At 39.2% G+C, this 24,125-nt stretch overlaps 1 protein-coding gene across 2 annotated transcripts in view; it reads right to left on the bottom strand.

Annotated features, from left to right (window-relative positions):
• LRRK1 (leucine rich repeat kinase 1) overlaps positions 1-24,125 on the bottom strand; it is a 159,468-nt gene that overhangs the window by 39,305 nt on the left and 96,038 nt on the right. For both annotated transcript variants that reach the window (XM_036735424.1, XM_036735425.1), the window contains exons 13-22: positions 18,765-18,894; positions 17,801-17,913; positions 16,889-17,103; positions 14,464-14,628; positions 12,943-13,115; positions 10,984-11,104; positions 9,906-10,065; positions 6,938-7,214; positions 3,420-3,591; positions 1,545-1,708 (exon numbers count right to left, since the gene is read on the bottom strand). In XM_036735424.1, the coding sequence (XP_036591319.1) occupies positions 1,545-1,708; positions 3,420-3,591; positions 6,938-7,214; positions 9,906-10,065; positions 10,984-11,104; positions 12,943-13,115; positions 14,464-14,628; positions 16,889-17,103; positions 17,801-17,913; positions 18,765-18,894 (1,690 nt within the window). The remainder of the gene's footprint in view (positions 1-1,544; positions 1,709-3,419; positions 3,592-6,937; positions 7,215-9,905; positions 10,066-10,983; positions 11,105-12,942; positions 13,116-14,463; positions 14,629-16,888; positions 17,104-17,800; positions 17,914-18,764; positions 18,895-24,125) is intronic.

Below are 24,125 nucleotides of genomic sequence, written 5' to 3'. Positions count from 1 at the left end.
TGAGTATTAGTCCTGGCTCCTCTCAGGACTAAATTTATGAACCTGAGCAAGTCATTTAACCTCTGTGCCTCAGTTTCCTCATCTGAGGGAAAATAGGGGAATGTGGACCAGATGATCTATTGCTGGCTCTAAAATTACATGGGACTAAAAATTACACACCTTTTCTCCCCCCATGGGTCAGTGATCTTGCTCAATGGATACTGACTCTCATGGAGTGAAGAGTCAAGTAAGCTTTATACCTGATGATCTATTAACTAGCAGAGACCTAAAGTGACTTAAAGGAAGAGAGTTAAATTCTCCTTTATGCAGACCAAATCATGGCACATTCTTTTGCCCATTTTGAACTAGAACCCTAAAAACAAAACAAGACCAAGAAAAACATTTTTCCTGGGTCATAAAATACTTTTCAGAAGTGAGTTCAGTCTGAATCATACCCCAGTGACGATGCCTGGTCTACTTTAGCATGAGAAGTCCATGTTCATAATAGAATTAGCAAGACATACCTACTGCCCTTGAAGACCAAGTGTTTACTGATGATAGTTTCTCTGGGGGACTATCTGCCCTCGTCAAATCATATCTAAAGTGTTGTTTTCAGTTCACTGTGTCACATTTTAAGGGCACTGATAAGCCTGAAGAACATTCAGGGGAGGGTAAACAGAATGGTTAAGGACCTTGAATTCATACTATAGGAGGACTGGTTGCAGGAACTGAGGATGTTTAAGGCTGAAGAAGGGAATATGGGATGGATGAAGAACTGTGGCTATGATGCAAAAGAGGGATAAAATTTGTTCTGCTGGGCCACAGAAGGCAGAACAAAGAACAATGGGTGGGAAACATAGATTTCATGTCAGAAAAAGTCTATTATCTTCTGTGCATTAAAAAATGCTTCAATGACCATCTTTTCTTCTTTTTGAGAGGGAAGGGAGGGGTAGGTGGATCCTATCTCTAGACCCATCTCCTTTCAACCTTATCTCCTTCCAGCCTCACCTAATAATCAGAACTGTCCCAACTGTAGGATGGGCTGCTTCCAATGTTATTCACTGGAAGCCTTCAAGCACCGGCCAGATGACCACTTGTTAAGTATGTTATAGGAGGCATTCCTGTCAGGTATGGGTTAGGTGAGATGCATGGCCTTTGGGGTCCCTTCCAACTCTTAAATTCTGACTTAGGACCATGCTGTTTTGAGTACAGAGGCATAGTCAAATGGCAGAAATGATGAGATGAGCAGGGAAACAGGTTTATTATATGTTTCTCTGATTTAAGTAATTTCTGTCTTTTATTAGTACATGACTCCTCCCATCCCCCTTTATGCTGGGCCAGTGAATCTCTAATGGAGAGGGCTACTATTGGATAGAGCTGGGGGAAGCCTTCTAAATATTTTGGTTGGATGCCCTCAAATTTCTACTTGGCCAGTAAAACCTATATTCTAAAACAGGAATTTAAAGTTAGTGACTATGGAATCTCAACACCCATATCATTTAGTTACTCTCATAATGTCACCTAACCTGAGCCAAACAATGTTGGGTCATAATAAAACATATTACCTGAGGTAGCCCCCATCAAATGTGACCAGGAGACCTTCTTGCCAGTATATGGTCTGGTTTCTTTTCACTCTAAATGTGCTACAGCGGTTTCTCTGGCTGCCCATAAAACTGTAAATGGTCATTTTTCTGTTCCTGCTCTTGGTATTCTTCTTGTTTTCAAACAGCTGAAAAATGCAGAAAAATGACACACTTTTGTAATTTTATCTCCAAGTTACAAATAAAACTTTTTGTCTTAAACTGGTACTGCAATACGCTTCCATATTAGGTCGGGTTGGTGTTGCTGATAGTTGTCAGTAAACACTGGCTGAACTTTTGATGAAGGCCTGTCATTTACTGAATGTACTAGGTTCGACTTCCTGTTACTTTCCTCAGTGAAATAAGGGTCTGTATATCACAAAAATATATCTGTTTTGTAGCTGTTTCTAGATACATTTTGGTTACTGACCGACACAGCTCTACATTCAGATCAATTCGATGAAATAAAAATGTATTAAATGACTCCTATTAGAGTTGGAAAAGAAGTAAGAAAGTATCTAATCCAACTCACAAGTAAAAGTAAAAAAGAATCCCAGTATGCCCAAGAAATGCTAATCCAACCTTTGCTTTAAGACACCTAGTGAGGGAGAATCCACTACTTCCCAAGGGAACCCATGAGATATGTCTCTAATTGTTAGGAAGTTCTTTCCTGACATCAAGACTAAATTTTGCTCTTTGTATGTCCCATGCATTGCTCCTAGTTCTGCTCTCTGGGGCCAAACAAGCCTAATCCTTCTTGTCTTTTAAATATTTGAAGACATTTATCATGGTTCCTGAGTCTTCCCTTCTCCATCTTAAACATCCCCCGTTCTTCCAACTGATCTTTGAATGGTATGAACTTGAAGCCCCTGATCATCCTGGTTGACCAAACTGATTACTTTGGGCAAGGATTAGATCAGATCCAGTTCATGTTCTCACGGAACCTATAATCTAAATACTATAAAGTGGGACAGGGAATATGGAAAGAGGAGTTTGAAATTAGGTCAGTGTTATTTAAGAATTTTTCCCTATGTGGAAAAGCCTGGAGAGATGTGTTCTTTCACATTGAGTTCTTTTAATCAGTCTACCCTCTTGGCATTAAAAATGAATCATTTCTTCCACTGTTAAGGTATGTGTTAAAATTTATGATCTTCAAGCTTAGCTCTTGTACTCATTTTCTTCATGGTTCGGCAAGCCTGGAAGATCACAAAGCACCTCTTTTCTACTGATTAAGGTCATAATACAGGAGAAGTAAATATATCTGGGTTTAGCCATTGGAAGGGGAAAAAATACCTTTTCAGGAAGGAATGGTGGGCTAGTGAGTGGACCATACCTTGAAATGACCCCCGAAGGACAGAAAACTATGCCAAGATAATACAATTTAATAGCACAGTTATAGGAGGAAGTAAAATTCTAATGGTAATGTGAATAACTCAGCAACTAGTGTTGCATGGAAAAAGTATGTAATGACCATTATCTTTCATCAAATTAACTTGAATTGACAACTATCATTCTTTTTAATAGCATTAAATATACCCACAACAATTCTTGGTGACCATAAGCATGTCTTACTCTTAATAGACCAAATCCTGGGTTCTGAATGAACCACCAGGATTTAAGGAGTGACAAAGGGCAGTAGATGAGGAATTTATGGAAGTCATCCAAGTGAATCACACCAGTAGGAAAGAAAAGTAACTACCATGCCAAAGAACCTAGTTCACAAAGGCAGAGACCTTATGAAGTCAAAAAGGGGAGGGGGGGGCATTTCCAAAACAGGAAGCAGCAAACTAAGACCCTGCAACATCAATGAAACAACTTCAGTCTTGACTTATGTTCTATTCTAGATGGACACCAACTTACCTGGAGATCCATTTCTGCCAAACTAATTAACATCCGAGCTATAAACCTTTGCCAGAAGCCAACGGGCACAAAACTCATTTTAAACACCCTCTGAATCGTGTTCGCAGCTTGGTGCCGCAAGCCATGGGTATCTAAACCTGGCTTGGCCGGAAGAAGATGTGGTAAGAGGTAACTGAAACAAATCAGATGTGATAGATCAAATTTTTAGCCAAATCTTCACAGTAACCTTGATTCTAGATAACAGCCTGGTTTGAAGAATATGCTGCACTTTAGACATCTAAGTTTTGTGTAGGTTCAAAAGGCATCTATCATGGGGACTTTGGAATTTTATTATTTGTAATAAAGCCTGACCTGCTGAGAAGCAACTACATACCTTATTTTTTTCAGTTCCAAGTGAAAATAAATGACTTTACCGTATAAATTTATCATGTAAAAGTAATGTGATGTGAAGAAAATGGATTCTGAAAGCATTTGTGGTTAGAAAAATATGATCAGATATGACATTAAGATTAGGGGCCAAAGAATTTTTTAATGCTAATGAAGATATAATAGAAGCAATGGAGTTTTGGTATACAGTAATAGAATTAACACTGATTTGGAACTAGAAGAGTTAGGCTCAAATCTTGGCTTTGACACTTATGTCTTGTCTGAACTTGGGAAAATCATATCACTTCCTTACGCCTCAGTTTTCCTATTTGTAAAATGAGGAGGTTGGACTATTACCTTTAAGGTCATTTCTAGCTCTAAATTCTCTGAGGATCAGAAATAAATATAGCTGTGAAGGTTTGAGAAAAATATAAAAATCACTTAGGGCAGACACTTAGTAGCAAGTAATATTTTTTCCTTCAAAACAACTAATTGTCTTAGTCACTTAAGACAAATTTATGTGTCCTAACAGCAAAATTAGATCTATATAAGGTTTTCATCTTTTTTTAAAGAGAAAAATGCAGGCTTATAATGAAAACATTGCGATGTTGTGTCAATAAGGAATTTATGTCATTTCATCTTCATCATTTTGTGATGATCATGGTTGAGAATTTTGTTTCCTTAAAAACCTCTGCAGAAAAGTTATCATTTGTTATGTGTCTGCGTGTGAGAGACTATATTATAAAAGGCTGAGGAGGGGTAAGATGCCCTCTAGGAGTACAGAGAGCAGGTAGGTGGCACAGTGGATAGAGTGCTGGGCCTGGAGTTAGGAACACTCATCTTCCTGAGCTCAAATCTGGCCTCAGACACTTACTAGCTATGTGACCCTGGGCAAATCACTTAACCCTGTTTGCCTCAGTTTCCTCATCTATAAAATGAGGAAATGACAAATCGCTCCAATATCTTTGCCAAGGAAACTCTAAACAGGGTCACAAAGAATCAGGCACAATTGAACAAAAGGAATATATAATGGAAAGATAACAATACATCTTTGTAATGTTTAGATGACAGCAATTTTAATAATGAGAGGCTTGAATTTCAATCTCATACAGGGAAATGATGAATCCCTTAAAAAAAACTATAAGGCTTAAGACTGATTAACATTCAAGAAGTTCAGTTTAAACATCATACCCATTATGAGGTCACAGAACTTTTTATGAGATATTACCTAAAGTATTTTACAAGATAAATTAGCCCCTGTCTGAAACCACCTTTGATATGTAAAGTCCTGACGGGCAGAAAAAACCCAAGTTTTCAAACATATTATACAAACCAAGATGATATCAAACTTTGATTTGGAACAGTCTGAGTTCTGAAAACTTGGGACATAACAGCTAGCAGTGATATAGCGGCTTCATGCCATAAAGCTAATGGACAACCTGTTGGATAGCTAATAAATTAACCTTGGAAGATATCTAAAAAACCATTCCAGTAATGAAGGCAATTTGAAGGTCAATGAAATATGATGGACAATGATGTCTGTTGGGAAGATAATAGGATTTAGAGCTGGGAGAGACATTGGGGAAGGTCTGAGTCTCCTCCCTCTCCTCTGCCCTTCACATCCAATCAATGGCCAAGTCCTATTGATTCTTTGTTGGCAATCTCTTTCAGATCCATCTCTCTTCCTTTCCAGTCCCACTATTATCAGCCTAGGCCATCAGAGCTGGAAATGGCTTAAGAGCCATTTCTTCTTCCTCCATTTTATGGATAAAGAAACAAGGACCCAGAGTGGGAAACTAACTTGCCCCAGGTCATGCAGGGAATATGTAGCATGGCTAAATTCAAATCCATGTCTTCTAATTCCAATTAAGGTGGCCTTTCAATTGCATAGAATCAAGAGATCTCAGAGGGCACCTTGTTAAGCTGATACTTAAAACAGAGATCCCCTCGATAACACCCTCAACAAATGGTCACCCCGCCATGACTGGCAGATCTCTGGGAATAGGGAACTCACTACCTCTTGAGACCATTCCATTCACTTTTGGATTGCTCTACTAATTTAAGAAGTCATTCTTTCCCTCAAACCTGAGTCATCTTCTCTTCTCCTTCTTATTGCTCCTGGTTTTCCCCTTGAGAGGCTGGCAGAACAAGTCTAATCCTTCACATGGCAACATTTCAAATGCTTAAAGAGAGTGATCATAATACCAAGCAATTTCTCTTGTTCTGACCCCTCTCATCTCAAACTTCACGGACTGAATTATCTGACTAGTCTCCCTTCCTTCACATTTCTTCTTCCCTAATCTATACTGCATACTGTAACCCTAAACAGATTTATATTTTTATCAATAGCATGGAGAAAGGCATACATCAATTGGAGGATGACACTGATCTGGGAAAGAAAGCTAGCATGCTGGATGGAAGAGTCAGGATTCACATAGATTCTGGCAGGCTAGAATACTGTATTTAATCTAAAAAGACAAAATTTTAGAAAAATAAAAGGTACTGTACTTAGGTTTAAAAAAATCAATTTCACAAGGACAAAGTGGGAAAAGTATGTCTGGACAATAAACCAAATGAAAAAGATCTGGGAGTCATAGAGCCTACTCAATAGGAGTCAACAGTGACACATGGCAGCCAAAATGACTACTGTTTTTCTAAGTAGCATTAAGAGAGATAAGCTTGCTATGCTGTAATGTGTTCTGTTGGAACACAAGTATTATGTTCATTTTTGGCCACTGCATTTTAAGAAGGACACTGGCAAAACTGGAAAGTGTCCAGAACAGGACAACCAGGAAAGTAGTAAGCTGGATGCTGCAATGGACAGACCACTAGACCTGGAATCAGGAAGACCTGAGTTCAAATCCTGTCTCATATGCTTACTACATATGTGACCTTGGGCAAGTCACTTAGCCCTTGTCTGAAGGAGAGGAAAGAGTACAAGATAATTCCAAGAATTTGAACCTGAATGATTGGTGGCTCCATCAAAAGAAATTAGGAAGTTGAAAGAAAGGGCACTGCAATCTTACAATGCTATATAAAAGTTAGCTATTATTATCTATTAGAAATCACTGTTAAAATCACAGTGGATCTCTCCCTCAACTCCTCTTTGTCACCTTCCTGGTTAGTAACATCCAAATACCAAGTCAACTTACCTGTCATTGGCAACTGGCAAGGCAATTTCAAATTTGGCTAGAAATTGAAAATATTGTTCTTCGGTTTGTTCAGTGAAGCCTGTTCCAACTAATAGCATCCTGAGATCTTCTGCTCTAATCACTCCATTCTTGGCCACTGACTTGGAGCTCTTAATGTTAAAAATCCGTTGCAGACATTCTGATAACCAGATTGGATCAAGGAAGTAGAGGTTTCTAAGTCCGTGGCTTGTGTCCGGGAAATGTAAGAGTGTTCCTGTTTCTATGAGGAAGCTGATAGCTAATCCAAGAAAGATAGAGGACAACCAAATACCAATATTAGAGGAATTTCAGTAGTATGGGATCTAGGAAAAGCTCTCTGATGGTCCCTCTCTGTTGATTGTTTCCCTGGTGCACACAACCATGCTCAGGCACGCTATCCTAAAAAGTCCTTCTCTTGACCCTCCTGTTCCATCAAGCAGTTCGCTTATATCTCCTCCCCTTCATCGCTACACATGCCAACTGTGAGACTTCAATTTCCTCTACACCCAGTCAGCCTCCTGTGGTGTGGCTTCTGTTTCTACTGAAACTGCTCTCTCCTAAATTACCAATGAACTTTTATTTGCCAGATTCAATGGTTTTCTCTTAATCCTTATTCCCCTTGACCTCTCTGTACCATATGACCCTGCTGACCACTCCCTCCCTTCTAGATGATTTTTCCTTGGCTGTAGATGCTGGCTATGATGATGTTCTCCCCTGGTTATTCTCCTACCTCCCTGAGCATTCCTCTATCTCTATCACTGGTTTGAGAATTTCCTTTTGACTTCGAATGTGGGCGTCTTTCAAGGTTTTCCCTCAATACAAAGTAAGCTCTTTCAGGAGAAGGCTGATTTTGTTCTTGCCTTTGTGTCCACAGTGTCGGGCATATAGTAGACACTTAATAAATGTTTGTTAAATGAACAAATGAAGGTTCTGTCTTTGGCTGTTTTCCCCCTACAGTTTCTACTCTCAAAGATTTCATTCATTCTCATGACTTCGATGACTATCCAGATGATTCTCAAGTCAACATATTCAACCCCAATTCCCACCCCCACCTCAAAATTTATGTATGCAAATGCTTGATGGACATTTCCACTTGGATGTACTACTGGCCCCTCAAACATGTCCAAGAATGATTTACCATCTTTCCCCCAGATATGTCCTTCCTTTCAACTTTCTAATTTCTGTTGATAGTATCATTCAGGCTCACATCCTTGAATTTATCTTTCACTCTCTCCTCTCTTTCAAAACCCACATTCAACCACTTGCCTAGTCCTGTCTACTCAACCTCCACCAGGGCATTATGCCCTCCTCTACCACCCCAGTGTAGGTTCTTACCCTGACTACTACGACAGCCCCCAAATGGCCCACTTGACACTAGTCTCTCCCTTCTCCAATTCATTCCTTACACAGATGTCAAAATAATTCTCCCAACGCACAGCTCTGGCCATGTCAGTGCCCTACTTAAAAACCTGTGGCTGTTCTCCATTATCTATAAGACAAAATAAAATCTCCTTGATCTGGCATTTAGGTCCCTCCATAATATAGCTCCTATTTACCTTTCCCATCTTATTTTACATTCTCCTACTAAATGTACCAGTCAAACTAGACTACTAGCTGCTCCCTGAACTCATCCTGTACTTCCTGACTCCATCTATCTGCATAGAATTTCATTCATGCCTGGAATATGACATCTTATATTCTCCTATTTAAAGACTTTTTTTCTTTTAAGGCTGAACTCAGATATTTTCTATTCAAAAAAAAGACTTCCCAGGTTCCTGTATCTGAAAATGAGTTTCTTCTACAAATTTTCCTAGAGCTCTTTGTCTCATACTTTCCTTTGCCTTACAACAGTCTATCTTGTATTAAACAAACACAAATACACACACATGTGAATATTTTCATAAGGCTATGAACTGACAAAGGGCAGAAGTTGCTTTATTCTTATCTTTGTATTCCCAGAACCTCCCACACGAATTTTTTTTGGGGGGGAAGGGAATAGCCACATGATTTCATTGGTGTAGAGAATTAACTCCCAGTGAGGAAATTTTTTTCCTACTGTTGGTCTGCACCTGATATACAACTTAAGAATCTTAGAGAACTATCTGGAGCACTGAGAGATGAAATCTTACTCAGGGTCTCAGAGTCAGTATTTGCCAGAGGCAGGACTCGAACCCAACTTTTCCTGCCTCCACAGTCATCTCTTGATCCATTATACCATGCCGCTTCTCATGCACCTTGTATAATAAGAGCTTAATGAGTGTCTTGAATTGAGAGATCCCCACAGGATGATGTACTAACAAGTTTACTTTATAGTCAAAATGAATACTTCAAAACCTCACAGATTGCGAGGTCATCTCATCATGTTAATCTGTAGCCTTCTTATTATGATGTTCTTTTCATAGTCTTTCATAGAGGCAGCTAGTTGGTGTAGTGGACAGAGCCCTGGACCTGGGGTCAGGAAGACGTGAGTTCAAATTGGCCTGAGATAATGACTAGCTGTGTGATCCTAGGCAAGTCACTTAACCTGTCTGCCTCAGTTTCCTCATCTGTAAAATAGGGATCAAGGTTGTTGTGAGGATAAAATGAGATATTTGTAAAGAGCTTTGCAAACCTTAAAGTAGTACGTAAAAGCTAATTATTATTGTTATTAATTTTTTCATTTCCTCTCTCTTGAGCTACAGCAGGTTTTTAATTATATTATCAGACAGTGCTATTGACTCACTTTTAAAAATTTCCCTATTCCCACTGAAGGTAAAACTATAATTCCCCAAGTCCCCAACTATAATTTGGTTTCTCTGAAGTACAGTAACAGGAGGTCCTATTTTCTCTGTCAGACACCCCTTCTTCTATCACAGCTTCAGATTTCCCCTCACGCCTCTCCTCCTCTCCCCAGTCACAGCATTCATCAGTTGCCTCCTCTAAGATTTTAGGACATGATTCCATAGCCTACCAGACTGTAAGTCTTCATAGTCGTTGATGTCATTTCCTGGAGTTTGTTCTATTATTTGTTCTATCTGTTTATCTGTCAGATACTGGACGTCATCTGCCTGATTTCGTCTCTGCTGCTCAGCTATGACTGCTTCTTGGAGACTGAGGTAACTCCTTGGTATCTGTGAATTAGGTTAGACAAAGGCCTTGCCAAGTTACTGTGGGAAATATACCATTTCCAGTTAATTTCGCTGTGATTTAAATCTGTGGGACCTTGGACAAATCGCTAACTCTCTGGACCTCCCTCATCTCCCCAACTTTTCCTAATTCTGGTGCCTTCTAATGCCTTCTTCTAGTGCCTGTTAATCATTTCCTATTTATCTAATATAGCTTGCTGTGTATAGATTTGTTTGCATGTTGTTTCCATCATTAGATTATAAGCTCCTTGAGGGCAGGGACTGTCTTTTGCCTCTTTTTGTATCTCTAGCACTTGCACAGTACCTAGAACATAGTAGGCACTTAATAAATGTTGACTGATTGATTGTTCTATCCATTTTATTTATTTTTTATGTTGAACTTAACAGACAGTAAACAAAATGAACATTTCCACATACGCTGAAGAGCAAAAGGCCAGGAATGTAAATAAAACCACAACTTTCCACCGCGTAGACTCTGCTCTTCTTTTTGGGAATACAACAAATTCAACAAGCAACTATTTCTGCCCATTTTGGTTTTTTTCTTTCATTGTAAATGTAACAATCCCTAAACAAAATGAGCATTTCCTCATACACTGTAGAGCAGATTGCCTCGTTTATCAAGTGGGGGGTGTTGGTGAGGAAAGCAGTGAGCTTCCTTACCTGAAGTGAAGGCAGGGGGTTGGATGTGAGGATGTCTTGACACCCTTCCCAGTTCTAACCCCTGAGACTTTACAGAAACTATATTTGGTCAGTGAACTTTCTGCTAAAACATGCTTTCCCTTTTTGCCTCTCTGACCCCTTAAGGATGTGATTTTATAACCAAGAAAATATAAATGTGCATATCTCCAAACAAATGGGAACCAGGCAGGACAAGATATTTTTCATGAGATGAGAAATACACACCAGTCTCCCTGCAAGTTTCTGAGAGCCGATTGTGCTACCAGTATCCTTCATGTTACATGTAACATGAAAAATCAGCTGGCGGAGCCCTTCATGGCCTTCCAGACTTTTACAAGACAGTTCACTGCAAATGGAAAGGGGAACAAAAATGGCAACATTTACTCATAAGGAAGAGCAAACTCCTCAGTGCATTATTATTCCCATTGCTTCGTTCCTTAACAAGGCACTGGATAGTCTCGATTACTTGACCTAGAGGGAACTTTTCCATATGTGGGATGAGAAGGTGGGGGAGGGGGAAGAAGGGGAGGGAAAAGGAGAGGGATGTGGAAGACTGGGGTAGGGAGAGATGACCCATCAAAAACCAGAGTCCATATTCCTTATCCAGTCAACGTGTACTGCAAGTAAATGGAACTCAATTCCATAGTAGGAAAATCTACAGCAGGGAATCAGGGACCGTGCCAAGAATGTGGTACAGTCTAAGCAGGGATCTGTCATTAGGGAGAGGTGGAAGCAGCTGCCAATACTTCTCTGGCCAACACAGAATCTATTTTATCCTAGGAGACAGGGGCCTGGGATTTCCTGAAGGGGGCCCAAATCATCCTCTTCACCAAAAGGAGGCTGTCACCTCCTGATATTATTATTGCAAAAGAAATCCAAGCTTGCAGAAAGGGGACTGCTCCCCAATAGACCTTTGTTTACCTTAATGTTTAATTGATTTTTTAGTTTAGGTGTTCTTTTTTTTTTTTGGAAAGGGGGGGGGAGTGACTTGATTTTTAAAAAGGCACTAATCCTGTTCCTCTGACTCTTCTCATGTGACTCAGGAGTTTAGATGAAATGGACTTTTGTTCTCTTCCACTCCAAGAAAAACTTATAGCCTTTACAAGTCAAGAAATGTTTCCATGTGGGAAAAGAAAAAAGCAACCCCAGACATTCAGGAAGAACCTGCTTGCTCTAAATCAGGCATACCCATCCAGCTGCCTTTCCTGCACAATACAGTTTTAATAGTTTATTTCACTGAAACAGGACTGTATAACTTCCCTATGACAAAGACATATTCTCACTAAATCCTCTTCCCCCTCAGGGAAAAAAAAATGTGTAGGGAGTGGGGAAGGGGAGGAAAGTGGGAAGAGAAATTTTAAGGAGTTTGATTTGCATGAGCAGCCCAGGGTCAAACCTGCTTTAATCAACGGTCAGTGGAATGAGCCTCATGTATCAGTAGTGATAAGGGACTTTTTGTGTTACTCCACAAAGATTCCCTAACAACACATGGTGATTGTTCACAAAGCAATGGCTGTCTTGGATTTCCATTTGGTGAAGTGGGGTTCCTGCAAGCTCCAGGAGGATCATGATTAATGTGTATCATTGTCCTGGCCATCCCTGGATCTTGAACAGCAATAGCCCCTTTGATGAGGAATTCAGGTAGGAGGGTCTCCATAACCCTCTTATTACAGGGCAAACTCTGGCCCTCTGTATCTAAGGTCAGAGACTCTGGGCTAGCTAGATGCTCTGGCCTTGGGAACAGAAGTTCTTAACCTGGCGTCTGTGGATAGATTTTAGGCAGTTCATGAACTTAGATGGGAAAAAAAAATTACTTCTTTATTTTTACTAACCTTTGGGTTAGTTTGTTTAAAAAAAGAAACTAAAACCAAAACCATGATTCTGTAAATGGTTCCATAGGCTTCACCGGGCTACCAAAGGGGTACATGACACAAAAAAGGCTAAGAATTCCTGCTCTACAAGGTCCTACCAGGAGATAGGTTTAGTACTAGAAAAAGGACAAGAGGCTGTGCAGAGCCCCGGTGAGTTGCTGGATGAAGCTGGATGAAGAGCGCCCACACATAGGGGAGCAAGGACCAGTTAACAAGATTCACACCTGGGAGATGGCCAGTGAATACCTGTTTTCACTTACAACCCAGGGACACAATAGAGCAGTGGACACGGAACAAGAGAAGGTACACTCACTGCAAATGCTTAAAGGTGATATCTGGAAAACCAGTGGCTCTTGATCCTGATGGAGATCGACAAAGTGCCAGCACGTATGCTCTCAATGTAGCAATCCTCTCGACACGAAATTTAGTCTCAATTAAATCCAGGTGTGTCCCTACCACTAGCACTACTGAGTTTGGGGCCTTTGCCTGCAAGGGAAAAACCAAGTACATGTGTCATCTTTTATGTACCAAAATGCAAAAGAACAAATAAACAAAAAACTTAGGAGATGGTAAATAAATAGCTTAGAGAAAACACAGGGCTAAAATTCCAATAATCCTTAAGATCTATGACTTGTTTATAAATTCTCAATTGTGAAGACCTCTTTGGTTTAAAATATCTCTTTTAAAAGCTCAGTAGCAGAAAGTGATGTTCAAGAATAAATGACCAGCCCACTACAACGGAGGCACAAGGGGTAGAAAAATGTCTTAATAGTCCACATCCATAATCCCCTACCTGTCTTGATTCTGTCTTGCTTTTAAGGTTTTGAGGGACCCCCTCAATCATTGTTTACTGCATGACCTTAGGCACCCTCCGACTCTTGACGCTGTTCCACCCAGGCCTGTATCCCATATCTGAGAACTTTTCTGATTTTCTCATCAAAATTTATCTCTCTTGGGTCCTTTTGGGTCTTGCTATATGCTAAGTGATAGCTAACAGAACATATAACATTAACAGAGGCCTCTCCAAAGAAGTGCTTATGATGAGTCTCAGGTAAGATGGTGTGTGGACAGGCAAAGACTCACAGAGGTAGCCCCCTGGAGAGGCAAGATCCTTGGACGTGGAGTTGGGAGCAGACTTGGGTTCAGATCCTCTCTCTTGATAAAATACTAGCTATATAACCATGGGCAAGTCACTCAATCTCTATGAGCCTTTATTTTCTCCTCTATAAGATGGGACAATACTATGTTTATTGTATCTACTTCACAGGGTTGCTGTGAGGGCCGCATGAGATAACATGTTTGTTTGCAAACCTTAAAGCTCATATAAGTGTCTGTTATTATAATATCCTTAGATTACATCACCGGGATGGGTCCAGTTAGATGGCAAAGTGGATAGAATGTTGGGCCTGGAGTCAGGAAGACCTGAATTCAAATCCAGCCTCAGATACTTAACTAGCTGTGTGACACTGGGCAAGTCACTTAACTTCTGCTTGCCTCAGTTTCCTCAACTGTAAAATGGGAATGATAATAGCCCTTGCCTCATCGGGTTGGTGTGAGGATCAAATGAGTTAATATTTGTAAAGTGGTTAATATATTGGCACACAGTAGGTGCTTAATAAATGCTTATGCCCTTCCCCTTCATGTACTCAATGGATTCACAAAAGCTACAACTGAGTAACAGCAGGGCTTAGTTATTATATTTCTGAGGTCTTCTCCTCAGGCCATCCCAAATCTAAATAGCCTTTGAAGTGAATGGACACAGGTATAAGAGAAAAAACACGGTCCCATTTTATGTTCTGGATTCCTAAGAAAGAAAGTGGTGGCAGTTTCTTACCTCAATATTCAACAACCAGAACTGAAGGTTTGCGACAGCCTCTTCCCCTAGTGCTAAGTTCCAAACAACCACATACAAGGCTTTGTCTGTGAAGAAACACTGATTGACTGTGGACATGCTGGCTGGGCCGCCAATATCCCAAACATTGAACTCCACAGAATCAACCTACTTGAACAACAACAATAAGAAAAAGCCATTTTCACAAACTGTTTCAGTAAATCCCAAAGAGATCATGGTGAACTTATTACCCAAGGCTTCAATGTTCCCTTTGTTCCTCTCACAAATCAGTAATCAGTGGGTGGGAAACGGGCCCAGCCACTCATCCTGGTGAGGACAGAGACCGGATTTTTACTGGTGGCCTTGCAGTAGATTCCAGCAACACTCTTCTGCTCACAAGGATAGAGGGTCTCTGCTAGGTACAACTCTGGCAACCTCAATGAGACAGTGGGCGTTTATATTAATTTTGGTCCATGGCAGATTGGAAAGGATTGTTAAATCTAGTACTCAGCTGAAAATGATTCTGAGAAATTCAGCTGGAGGAAAGCCCATTGCTGAGATCACTTGTGAGCATTCAGTCATTGAGGTTTAAGCTCACAGCGAAGCAAGATCCAAGGAGACTCTGGTTTCCAAACTTTGTAGGCCAGCGAACACCACCTACTGGGGATTCTTAAAACATTTGCTGACACAATGAGGGTAAAACACAAGTTGGCATATCGGACTGCCTAGAAGAACACTAGGCAACTGGGGTTTCCAGACATTAAAATGAACTGTATAGAGAAGTTCCAGCTTTAGCTTCACAGGCCAAGTTTATGTATCTGGCACCTGATTGTAGAAAGAGATTTTTACTTACAATCCTCCCTTTTACTTCTCAAAGACACAGCCTGAGTTTCTACCTTTATATAATCGACTAAGAGGCTACCATGTTTCAAAGGTCAATATAATGCCAAGCACAGCTTTATAAGAAACAAACTGTTCAGTTTATTCAAGCATTCACGATTTTTCCTCTAATTAAACGGGAGGAGGCTTCATTTTTGTGACAGAAAAGGGCAGGGAAAATTCTAAATGAGAGTAACCCAGTAATGGGCCCTCAAGACCAATAATTCTTAATCACAGTCAAAGGAATAATAATGGTATTAAGTAATTGTTAATGACTGAATCCAAAATGTGGTTACATTAGGAAAAAAAACAACTTCCTTTCATCAGAAAACTGCAAAGTCCTTTTCTGATACTAATTAGCTAAGGCTTATGTCTTGGCTACTCTGGGGGGTAGGCTCAGTGTTAATTAGCAGGGGAAAAATGTTTTGACTGTTTTGACCCTCAATGATAGAACTCTGTTCTTGTGAGGATTAGACTCTGTGTCCTTGTCAGAATTTAAATCCAGTTTAAATGCCTAATTGCTTGAACTAGATTTCCTCAATCTGTGAAGCAATTTTACGTGAAGGACTAGGCATAAAGGAAGGCTTCTTTCTGCCATTGAATGATTCATTGGAGAATGTTCTGGGGAGGATGACTATTGGAAAATTCCAACAAGATGTGTACATCAAGACATCCGAGGTTTTCCACCATCAAATTGCTATATGGTGCCTTGGGATCCCTATGAGTACAAAACGGTAACAATACCCAGGACAATGTATGAAGAAATTATTTTCCCTTCTGGCATGTCACTGCCAGTCCTGGAGTCAGGAAGATGTGAGTTCAAATCCAGCCTCAGGCACTTACTAGCTGTGTGACTATAGGCAAGTCACCTTACCCCCGTTTGCCTCAGTTTCTTCAATTGTTAAATAACAACATCTACCTCCCAGAGTTGTGAGGCTCAAATGAAATAATAACTATAAAGTGCTGAGCATAATGTCTGGCACATAGTAAGCTCTATATAAATGTCAGTTACCATTATTATTAATACTTCTCCATTAGCTCTATAAGATAAATCTAACTTCCTCAGACAAAAATTTCTGTTACTCTTCATAGTAGCAAACACACACATCTATGTATGTTTGTATACATACATACATAGGAATATATGTATACCTACATAATCCCAATAAAAGTTTTGGTATTGAGAAAAGCTCTTTTGACCTTCATTACGTTGAAAATGCATAGAGAATATGATGACTAACATACATTCCCAAGGTCAGGCCTTAAGCAGAACTTGAAATATGATAATGCAGGCAGATACTCGCCCTATTTCGCTGCCTAAATTTCAGCTTCACCTATAGTGAGAAATAGTGAAGGGACGTTAAGAAAGTTATTTGCTTTGAGAGCAATTCCATTTGAATGAAAGCATACAATGGAAGAAGTGTCATGGGAGAGATACTTTGTCAGTGTCTAAACCAATGTTTAAGGATAACCCTGCTGTGTTGGAGAAGAGAACCAACTGAGAAATTCCCTCCCATGCAAATGAACTTTAACTCTACGTGTTATTGACCTTTGCTCTCAATCCAGGTGGTTTCTGTAGCTCCCATTTAGTGGTCCTGATAGTGGCATCACTGTGCATCATCTGTGGAGGTTTCCCAGTCTGTAAAATCTCTAAGAGAGTTGATTTGCCCTGTCGTGGAGGACCAACGATAATCATTTTCATTAGCTTGCATTTTTCTGCTTTCCGAAGTTGAGCTCTCAAGTAAGCTAATATAGTTTTGGGGCCTATACAAAAAAAAAATCATAAGAAGGAGGAAAATCAATATAACGGGTGGTTAAGAAATAAACATGCTCACAGGTATCCAAACAATATTTTCAAATTCTACTGCAGAGTAGGGGAAAAAAGAAAAAAAAACTTCACAAGGAAAATTTTCACTGAATTCAAACATGGAAATGATACCCATTGAGAAAAAGCATTAGGGTTGAGTAAGAGAGAAAGAACCACACTGATGAGCTGCATGAGTGAAAGTCTTCAAGGAGTCACAAACAAAAGGAAATAAATTTTTTCCTCAAGTACGATTAATATAATTTGTGTTTATGGGCAAAATTATATTAGTTTAAAACCAGAAGAAAAAAATTATTATGTCACTTTATTTTTTGAATGATTTACATAAATAACCAAAGTAGAGTTTGCCATCAGCTACAGAATACTTGGAAGTGAGGAAGGTAGCCCATGAATGATAGACAGATAGTGGATTCAGAGGAGAATATAGACAAAAGAGGCCCAGAATGGACAGTCATAGCTTTGAATGGGTGCATAATTGGAGAAGTACTCCTATTGATGAGATCAGAGCTCCAATGGAGTACTAAATAAGCGAAATATCTGTTATATAATTGCTTTGTACTCATTATTAATTGGGGAATCATTTTTTTTCAAGGTAATCTAGTGAAAACATGGGCAGTAGATAAACTGATTGCCTACCTTCTTTCTGGATCTCTGCAGGAATGTTGCTGATATTCAGTTCTTCTATATCTAGCTGCCAAAGATTAGCTAACTGGCCAAGTTCTGGAGGAAGCTCTCGGAGACCTGGATTACTGAAAACACACGTGCGCGCGCACACACACACACACACACACACACACACACACACAATATAACCAATGCTAGGATGATCACTGGGTAAAGACTATGTCTTATTCATTGCCATTTAAAGTTTCCAGTTTCCATAATAAGCACTGAATCTTTGTTCTATTTTTCTAGTGTTCCATTGCTTATTTTAAAGTCTTTTCCTTTGGAAAAAATCAGTGAGAGAGATGGAAATTCTTTCCTCTAGGAACCTTGGGTCTCAGAACTGTGTTTTTCTAGTTTCATTTTCCTCTAATTTTACTACCATGGAAGATTACAGAAATGTGCTATTGGAAGATCATGAACAGTGAACAAATTTTGTATTTTTATTAATCGTACTTAAATTATGTTGCCTCCTTTTTTTTCTTTAAGGAGGAAAGCATAACAGTGTTGTAAATTTTAGCCTTTTCTCTCCCATTTGAAGGAAGTATTGAGGACTATTATTAGTAAAAAAAAATTGCAAAATTCTTTGCACTCCAAATATAGATGCAGTAAATTGAAAGTGCCAAGTATATTTTGAACTGTGAAGAATTTTACAAACTCCCATATAATGGCTAATAATCCTCATAAAACCTTCAGATGGGGGAGAAAGGGCTAAAATTTACAAAATGGAATCTTCCAAAAAACAAAAACCATTTCAAACAATCCAATTTAATTTTTAAAAGCTCATGATTACTTCAGGTGATAGAACTGCTTTTATTTTTGATTTATGCAATCATAAGACATCAGAAGGCAGGGGAGGTTCACTGATTCAGGCAACACCATTGGATGTACAAGTCATGGGGTAGACATCATACAACTTTCCCCAATTTGTACTTACTTTCCTAAGTAGAGCTCTGATAAGCTTTTCAGTAGGCAGACAGACTGTGGCACCAGGTCAAGTTGATTGTCATTCAGGCACAGGACTTCTAAGGATTCGCTAAGAAAGGATGGAAATTCCAGCCCAGAACCTAAAAAACGATGATAGAGACAATTATAAAAATTAAGATGACATTGTGCCAAAATGTTACTCCATGGTGACATCATAGGAAAAGCCAACTCATCTCAGGAGGTAGAGAACTGGCCTCCATGTCAGGAAGCCTTATGGACACTCAGTGGTTATGTGACCCTGGGCAAATCACTTAATCTCTGTGTTGTAGGTGACTCTGGGAATCTAAATGGCCGAAGAGGTGATAATCCACATTGGTAGAAGTTTTCTTAGCAAGAGTTCCCTATAGGTTGGGGTTAAAAATTAGTGCTTAATTATGATTATAATTATTTTTAATATTGATGCCATCAATTATAAGGCACATAGTGAATAAAATGTTAGGTTTAAAGTCAAGAAGCACTAGGTTTAATGTCACCTCTGACGTTAACCAACAGAGTAATTAGTAATAATTAGTAAGTAGTAATGAGCTATGGAAGTCACTTAGTATCTTTGTACATCAGGTAACCCCCTAAGACTTATCTGCTAAATTAGTAATGGGCTGTATACGTTTTGGTGAAGGAGACTTCCATACTAGGACCCCCCATGCTGAACATTACATCATCAGTTGGGACCATTGTGTGGCCACCATAAAATAAAATGTGGTGTGGTCATTTAACTAGCATTATGGGGTGGGGGGCAGAGAGGTGTGTAGTGCATCTAAGAGCTCTCGGTCCTCGGTTCTTAAATACAGATTTATGAGAATAATAGGCTTGAATTTCAGCAGAATTTTTGAATCTGCCTTTATTCTTCCAAGGAGAAAAAAAAAATAAGGACTCCTTGAGATTCTTTTCAGCTCAATAAACCCATGATAAACAGACTACTGTATAGTTCCCTTACTTGTGTCCCTCTCAGCATGGCCCTTAAAGATAAGCCAGCATTTTCTTTTTTAAAAAGTTGAAGTAAGTCTCCTTTTCTCCTTAGAGACACTTTCCTTTCAAGCAGTAAAGTGGTACCTTTGCCTCAGAGAATGTTTTGTGAGAGAAAGTAAAGGAATACCAAAAATTCACTCACTCCTTTGAAATTCAGGTTAAGTTGCATTTGGAATAAAACTCTTCTCAGGAGCTCCTGCTACAATAATGAAGAATGCTACCTTTAGAGGTCCTTTTGCACGAGATCCTTGTTCCATGAGCATTTGCTCAGTAAGTGCTTTTAACAACAGATGAAAGAGGTTGAAATTCCTTAATCAGTTGCATTAATTCCCTTTTTCTGGAGAAAAGAACCTTTAGATTCTTCTTTCAAGAAAAAGTCAGTCCTCTTTAACACTTCTCAACCTAATGTTCCAATTTCAAAGTTTCATTGTAGTGTTGAATACCTATTGAATATGTATTGACAGAATAAATCTCCATAACCAACTGATGCAGGCAGAAGCTGCTATGGCAAACATCAGCTTACACTCATCATACATCTTCCATCCCAACATGTAAAAATGTCTGTTGTGTAGAACACAGCTCAAGGTATTTATGAACTATAATTATTTATTCATAAGTTATTTATGACTCTGCTGGCTTGAATTTTACTGTAAAAACAGCTATCCAAAATTATTTTTGGACGAGCCCACTGCACAAATATGACCACTCGTATGTGCATAAAATTACCCTGAATTTTATTACCCATCTGCACACAAGTTATCTTTGGTAAATCATTCCTTATCCAGGGTTAAATAGTTTGGGAGGACAACTACCTGAAAGCAGTAGCTTTTTTAGGCAGTAGTCTTCTTTTTTCCCACAATTGGTAAGTCTAAATTTCCCTATAAATAGTAAAAAAAAATTTTTTCTCCAGTCCTGTGATTTCATAGTTGTAGGGAACTTTTCATGAGAAAACTCCTTCAACTGATTCAGCAATTCATCAGTCACTTATAGTTTTGGAGAGTTGTCTGGGGACACCAAGAGGTTAAATTACTTGTTCATGGTCACACAGCTAGTATGTCTGAGGTAAGATGACCCCCAGCTCTTCCTGACCCCAAAAGTCAACCCTCTATTCACTTGATCATACTGCCACTTAATAATAATTTTTTTAAAAAATAATTTAAATCCAGGGGCCTTCTGGTTGCCAGTTGTAACCTCAAATTAGCAATCTACATACCCTCCAAAGAATTCTTCCAAGGAAACTGGGCATGTTTTTGCTTTGTTCCCTTAAACAAAGAGATACTTGTTGGACTCAGTTTATTGTCTAGATCAGGAGTGGGGAACCTGGGTCCTTGAGGTCTCATGTGGCCTTCTAAGTCCTTGGGTGTGGCCTTCTAGGTCCTTGGGTGTGGCTTTTTGACTGAATCCACGTTTTACAATACAAGGATTTGTTTCATGAAGTTCCGATTCAGTCAAAAGGCCAATGAAAAGATTCTATCTATTTACCCTCTCCAATACGTATGGGGTATTCAGGGAGGATTAGCACTTCCGATGTGAGGGCTTGCTGAGCCCTCTTCAGGGCTGCTCATCTACCTTTGGCGTCCACTTCTCATTCAACTCTCACCTGTGGCTCCAAAAATCTGTAGCATGTGTAACTGCCACACCCCACCCCGGTAAATGCATCTCAGCAGACAGGCTAAACCAGGTTGAGGGTAACTGACAGGCCTCAAACCATTAATGAGTTAGGGGGATGTTTACCCCAAGCACACGAAGACTTCCTCCGGAAGAATGGGGGGATGAGAATAATTGTTCCAATGGCCATAAAGGAGGCTGAGGTGGGTGCTATGGAGGACTTAGAGTGTAGTCAGACATGGAAAATGCCAAGATCATTCACTGCATGCCAGGCCGTCTCTACTCATCTTGCCACTGAACTTTGATCAGACGCAGGAAGCACAACTCCACCTCACTTAAATTCAATTCACATGCAAGTCAAGACATCACTCATGATGTCATTGGTCCTCACTGAAAACAAAGGATTTACAATAACAATGCTATACTGGACACTTTCAGGATCATAGCATCAGAGCCAGAGGGGACCTCCAAGTTCATCAAGTTCAAGCCCTTCATTTTACAGATGTGAAAACTGAGACCCCAAAAAGGGTAAGTGATTTGCAATTGCCACATAGACAGTGGCACATCTGGAAACTCAGGTTTTGTGATTTCAAATCCATGGGCACCAAATCCTCTATACCAAGGGGTTTTAATCTGGATTCATGAACATTTTTTAGAACTGTATTTCAACATTCCTCTACAAATCCCTTTGTAATCCTATGTATCTTACTTCATACATTTAAAAACATCTTTTGGAGAAAGAGTCCAAAGGCAGTCCATAGACTACCAAAAGGGTCCATCACTCAAAAGAAAGTGAAGAACTCCAGCTTTCTCCCATGAATGGATATGATGATATTATTTCATGACTTAACTTTTAAACATCACAAATACCTTACCATAAACTATTCCTGAACTTTGCAAATTGTAAGCACCCTTCCACTATCATCTAATAATGAACAGTACAGCGTAAAAATCATTGGCTCCAGGGTCAAAGGTCCTGGGTTCAAAACTCATCTTTGATATTTACGACCTTTATGAACTCAGACAAGTCATTTAATGTCTCTAGGACTCAGTTTCCTCAACTGTAAAATGAGGAGGCTGGGCTAGGTGGTCTCTGAGATTCATTCTAGTTCTAAACAATGATTACAAATATCAATGAACATGATAGGTTCAAATATAAAATTCAACAAGCACAGTAATTGTTCCCTAAAATATTAAAGGGAAATAGACAGAAATGGTCCATTCAAACAAAAGACAACTGAAAACCACGTCTTTTACTTGTATTTCTACCATGTATCACAAAACTACAAAATCATCACATGATGAGCTTTTCCATAAATATTTCTGGAACTTCTCTACATTTTCTTCCAGGTACCGCTGTCATGGATTTTTGGGTTGACTCTGCATTGAATCCTAAATCCATTCAAAACTGGTTTCTGGAAAAATACCATCCATCTCCCAGTCAGGTTTGCAGTTGCCCTGGTTGAGGCAGATGGAAGACACATAAAGCATTGTCCTTTTCCTTTCTATCAATCTACATAGTTGTTGGGGTTTAGCTGATGGCCCTCTGATCTGGGGACTGGAAGTTCAGTTTAGCCCAAACAGGATATTGCCTTCATCTGGCAAGGCTTTAAAATACTGTGAAGGAAATATTAATAACATTCTATTAACCTTCCTATCCCCTTCCAACTGTGGGGCTACATGCTCCTCAGGAGAGTTGTACCTAAGAATTCTTCCACTAATAACTTATTACAAGTGTCACCTACTTTGAAAAAAAGAACAGATAAACTTGTGGATAATTATTTGCTTTCTAAAATCATTCTTCACTTAGAAAAATGATGTACCAAGGTGAGCTTTTAAAAAGCAAATTTTCTTCTCATACGTGAAATAGAATGTAATTTATGAAAATTAGACTTACAGAGAACTTTACAAGAATATATCAATTCTATAAACTGAGGTGTATAGGTACAAATAAAACCAAGGACGAAACTACCAGAGAAATGAGACAACTTACCAAATCATATTATATTCTATTTTAGTCCATACAGAATTCCAAGTTATACATACCCTAGTAAGCTCCTTAAAAAAGAACAATGAAGATGAAAGTAATGATCTCTACTGAAAACAGGAAGATAGTTACACTCAGAGAAATTTGGCACTGATCTTATAGATCAGTTATAGCCAGGGGTTCATATCTTTTTTGTGTCATGGACCCTTCTGGATGTCTAGTGAAGACTACTTGTCCCCCTTCTCAGTAAATAAAATAAAATATACAAGAATATAAAGAAAACCAATTATATTGAAATAATTATCAAAATATTTTGAAAAACTTCACAGGTTAAGAACCTCTGATCTAGTCCAATTCCCTCCAAATGTTCTTTGGTCTCTGTGGAATTTTATTTACACTAATCCAGACCATCTCCACTATAAGCTATTCAAAGCTAAGCAAATGGATCTTTCAAGTCTAGTCAGAAACTTGTATTGCCTTTGAGAGGGCTAAATTATTGGTTGGTTGTCACAGAACAGCCTACCCAAGGATACACTTTTAGAATCAGCTCACTTATAAGCACTTTAGCTTTTAGAACAAAATGGGATGTTGGTGGACTTAAAGGCAGAAGCAGGTTCCATTGGTCCCCTCAAATTTCCTAGCAATTTGTTTCAGTCATCTATCTTTCTAAATTAACCACAGTAGAAAACTACTGGAAATTGTACATCTAGGTCTGGGAGATTTTCAGGAAAATCTTTATTTCCTTCTCAA

This window comes from Trichosurus vulpecula, chromosome 8 (genome assembly GCF_011100635.1).
Source record: "Trichosurus vulpecula isolate mTriVul1 chromosome 8, mTriVul1.pri, whole genome shotgun sequence".
Lineage (NCBI taxonomy): Eukaryota > Metazoa > Chordata > Mammalia > Diprotodontia > Phalangeridae > Trichosurus > Trichosurus vulpecula.
This window is presented reverse-complemented; position numbering and strand designations above follow the sequence as displayed.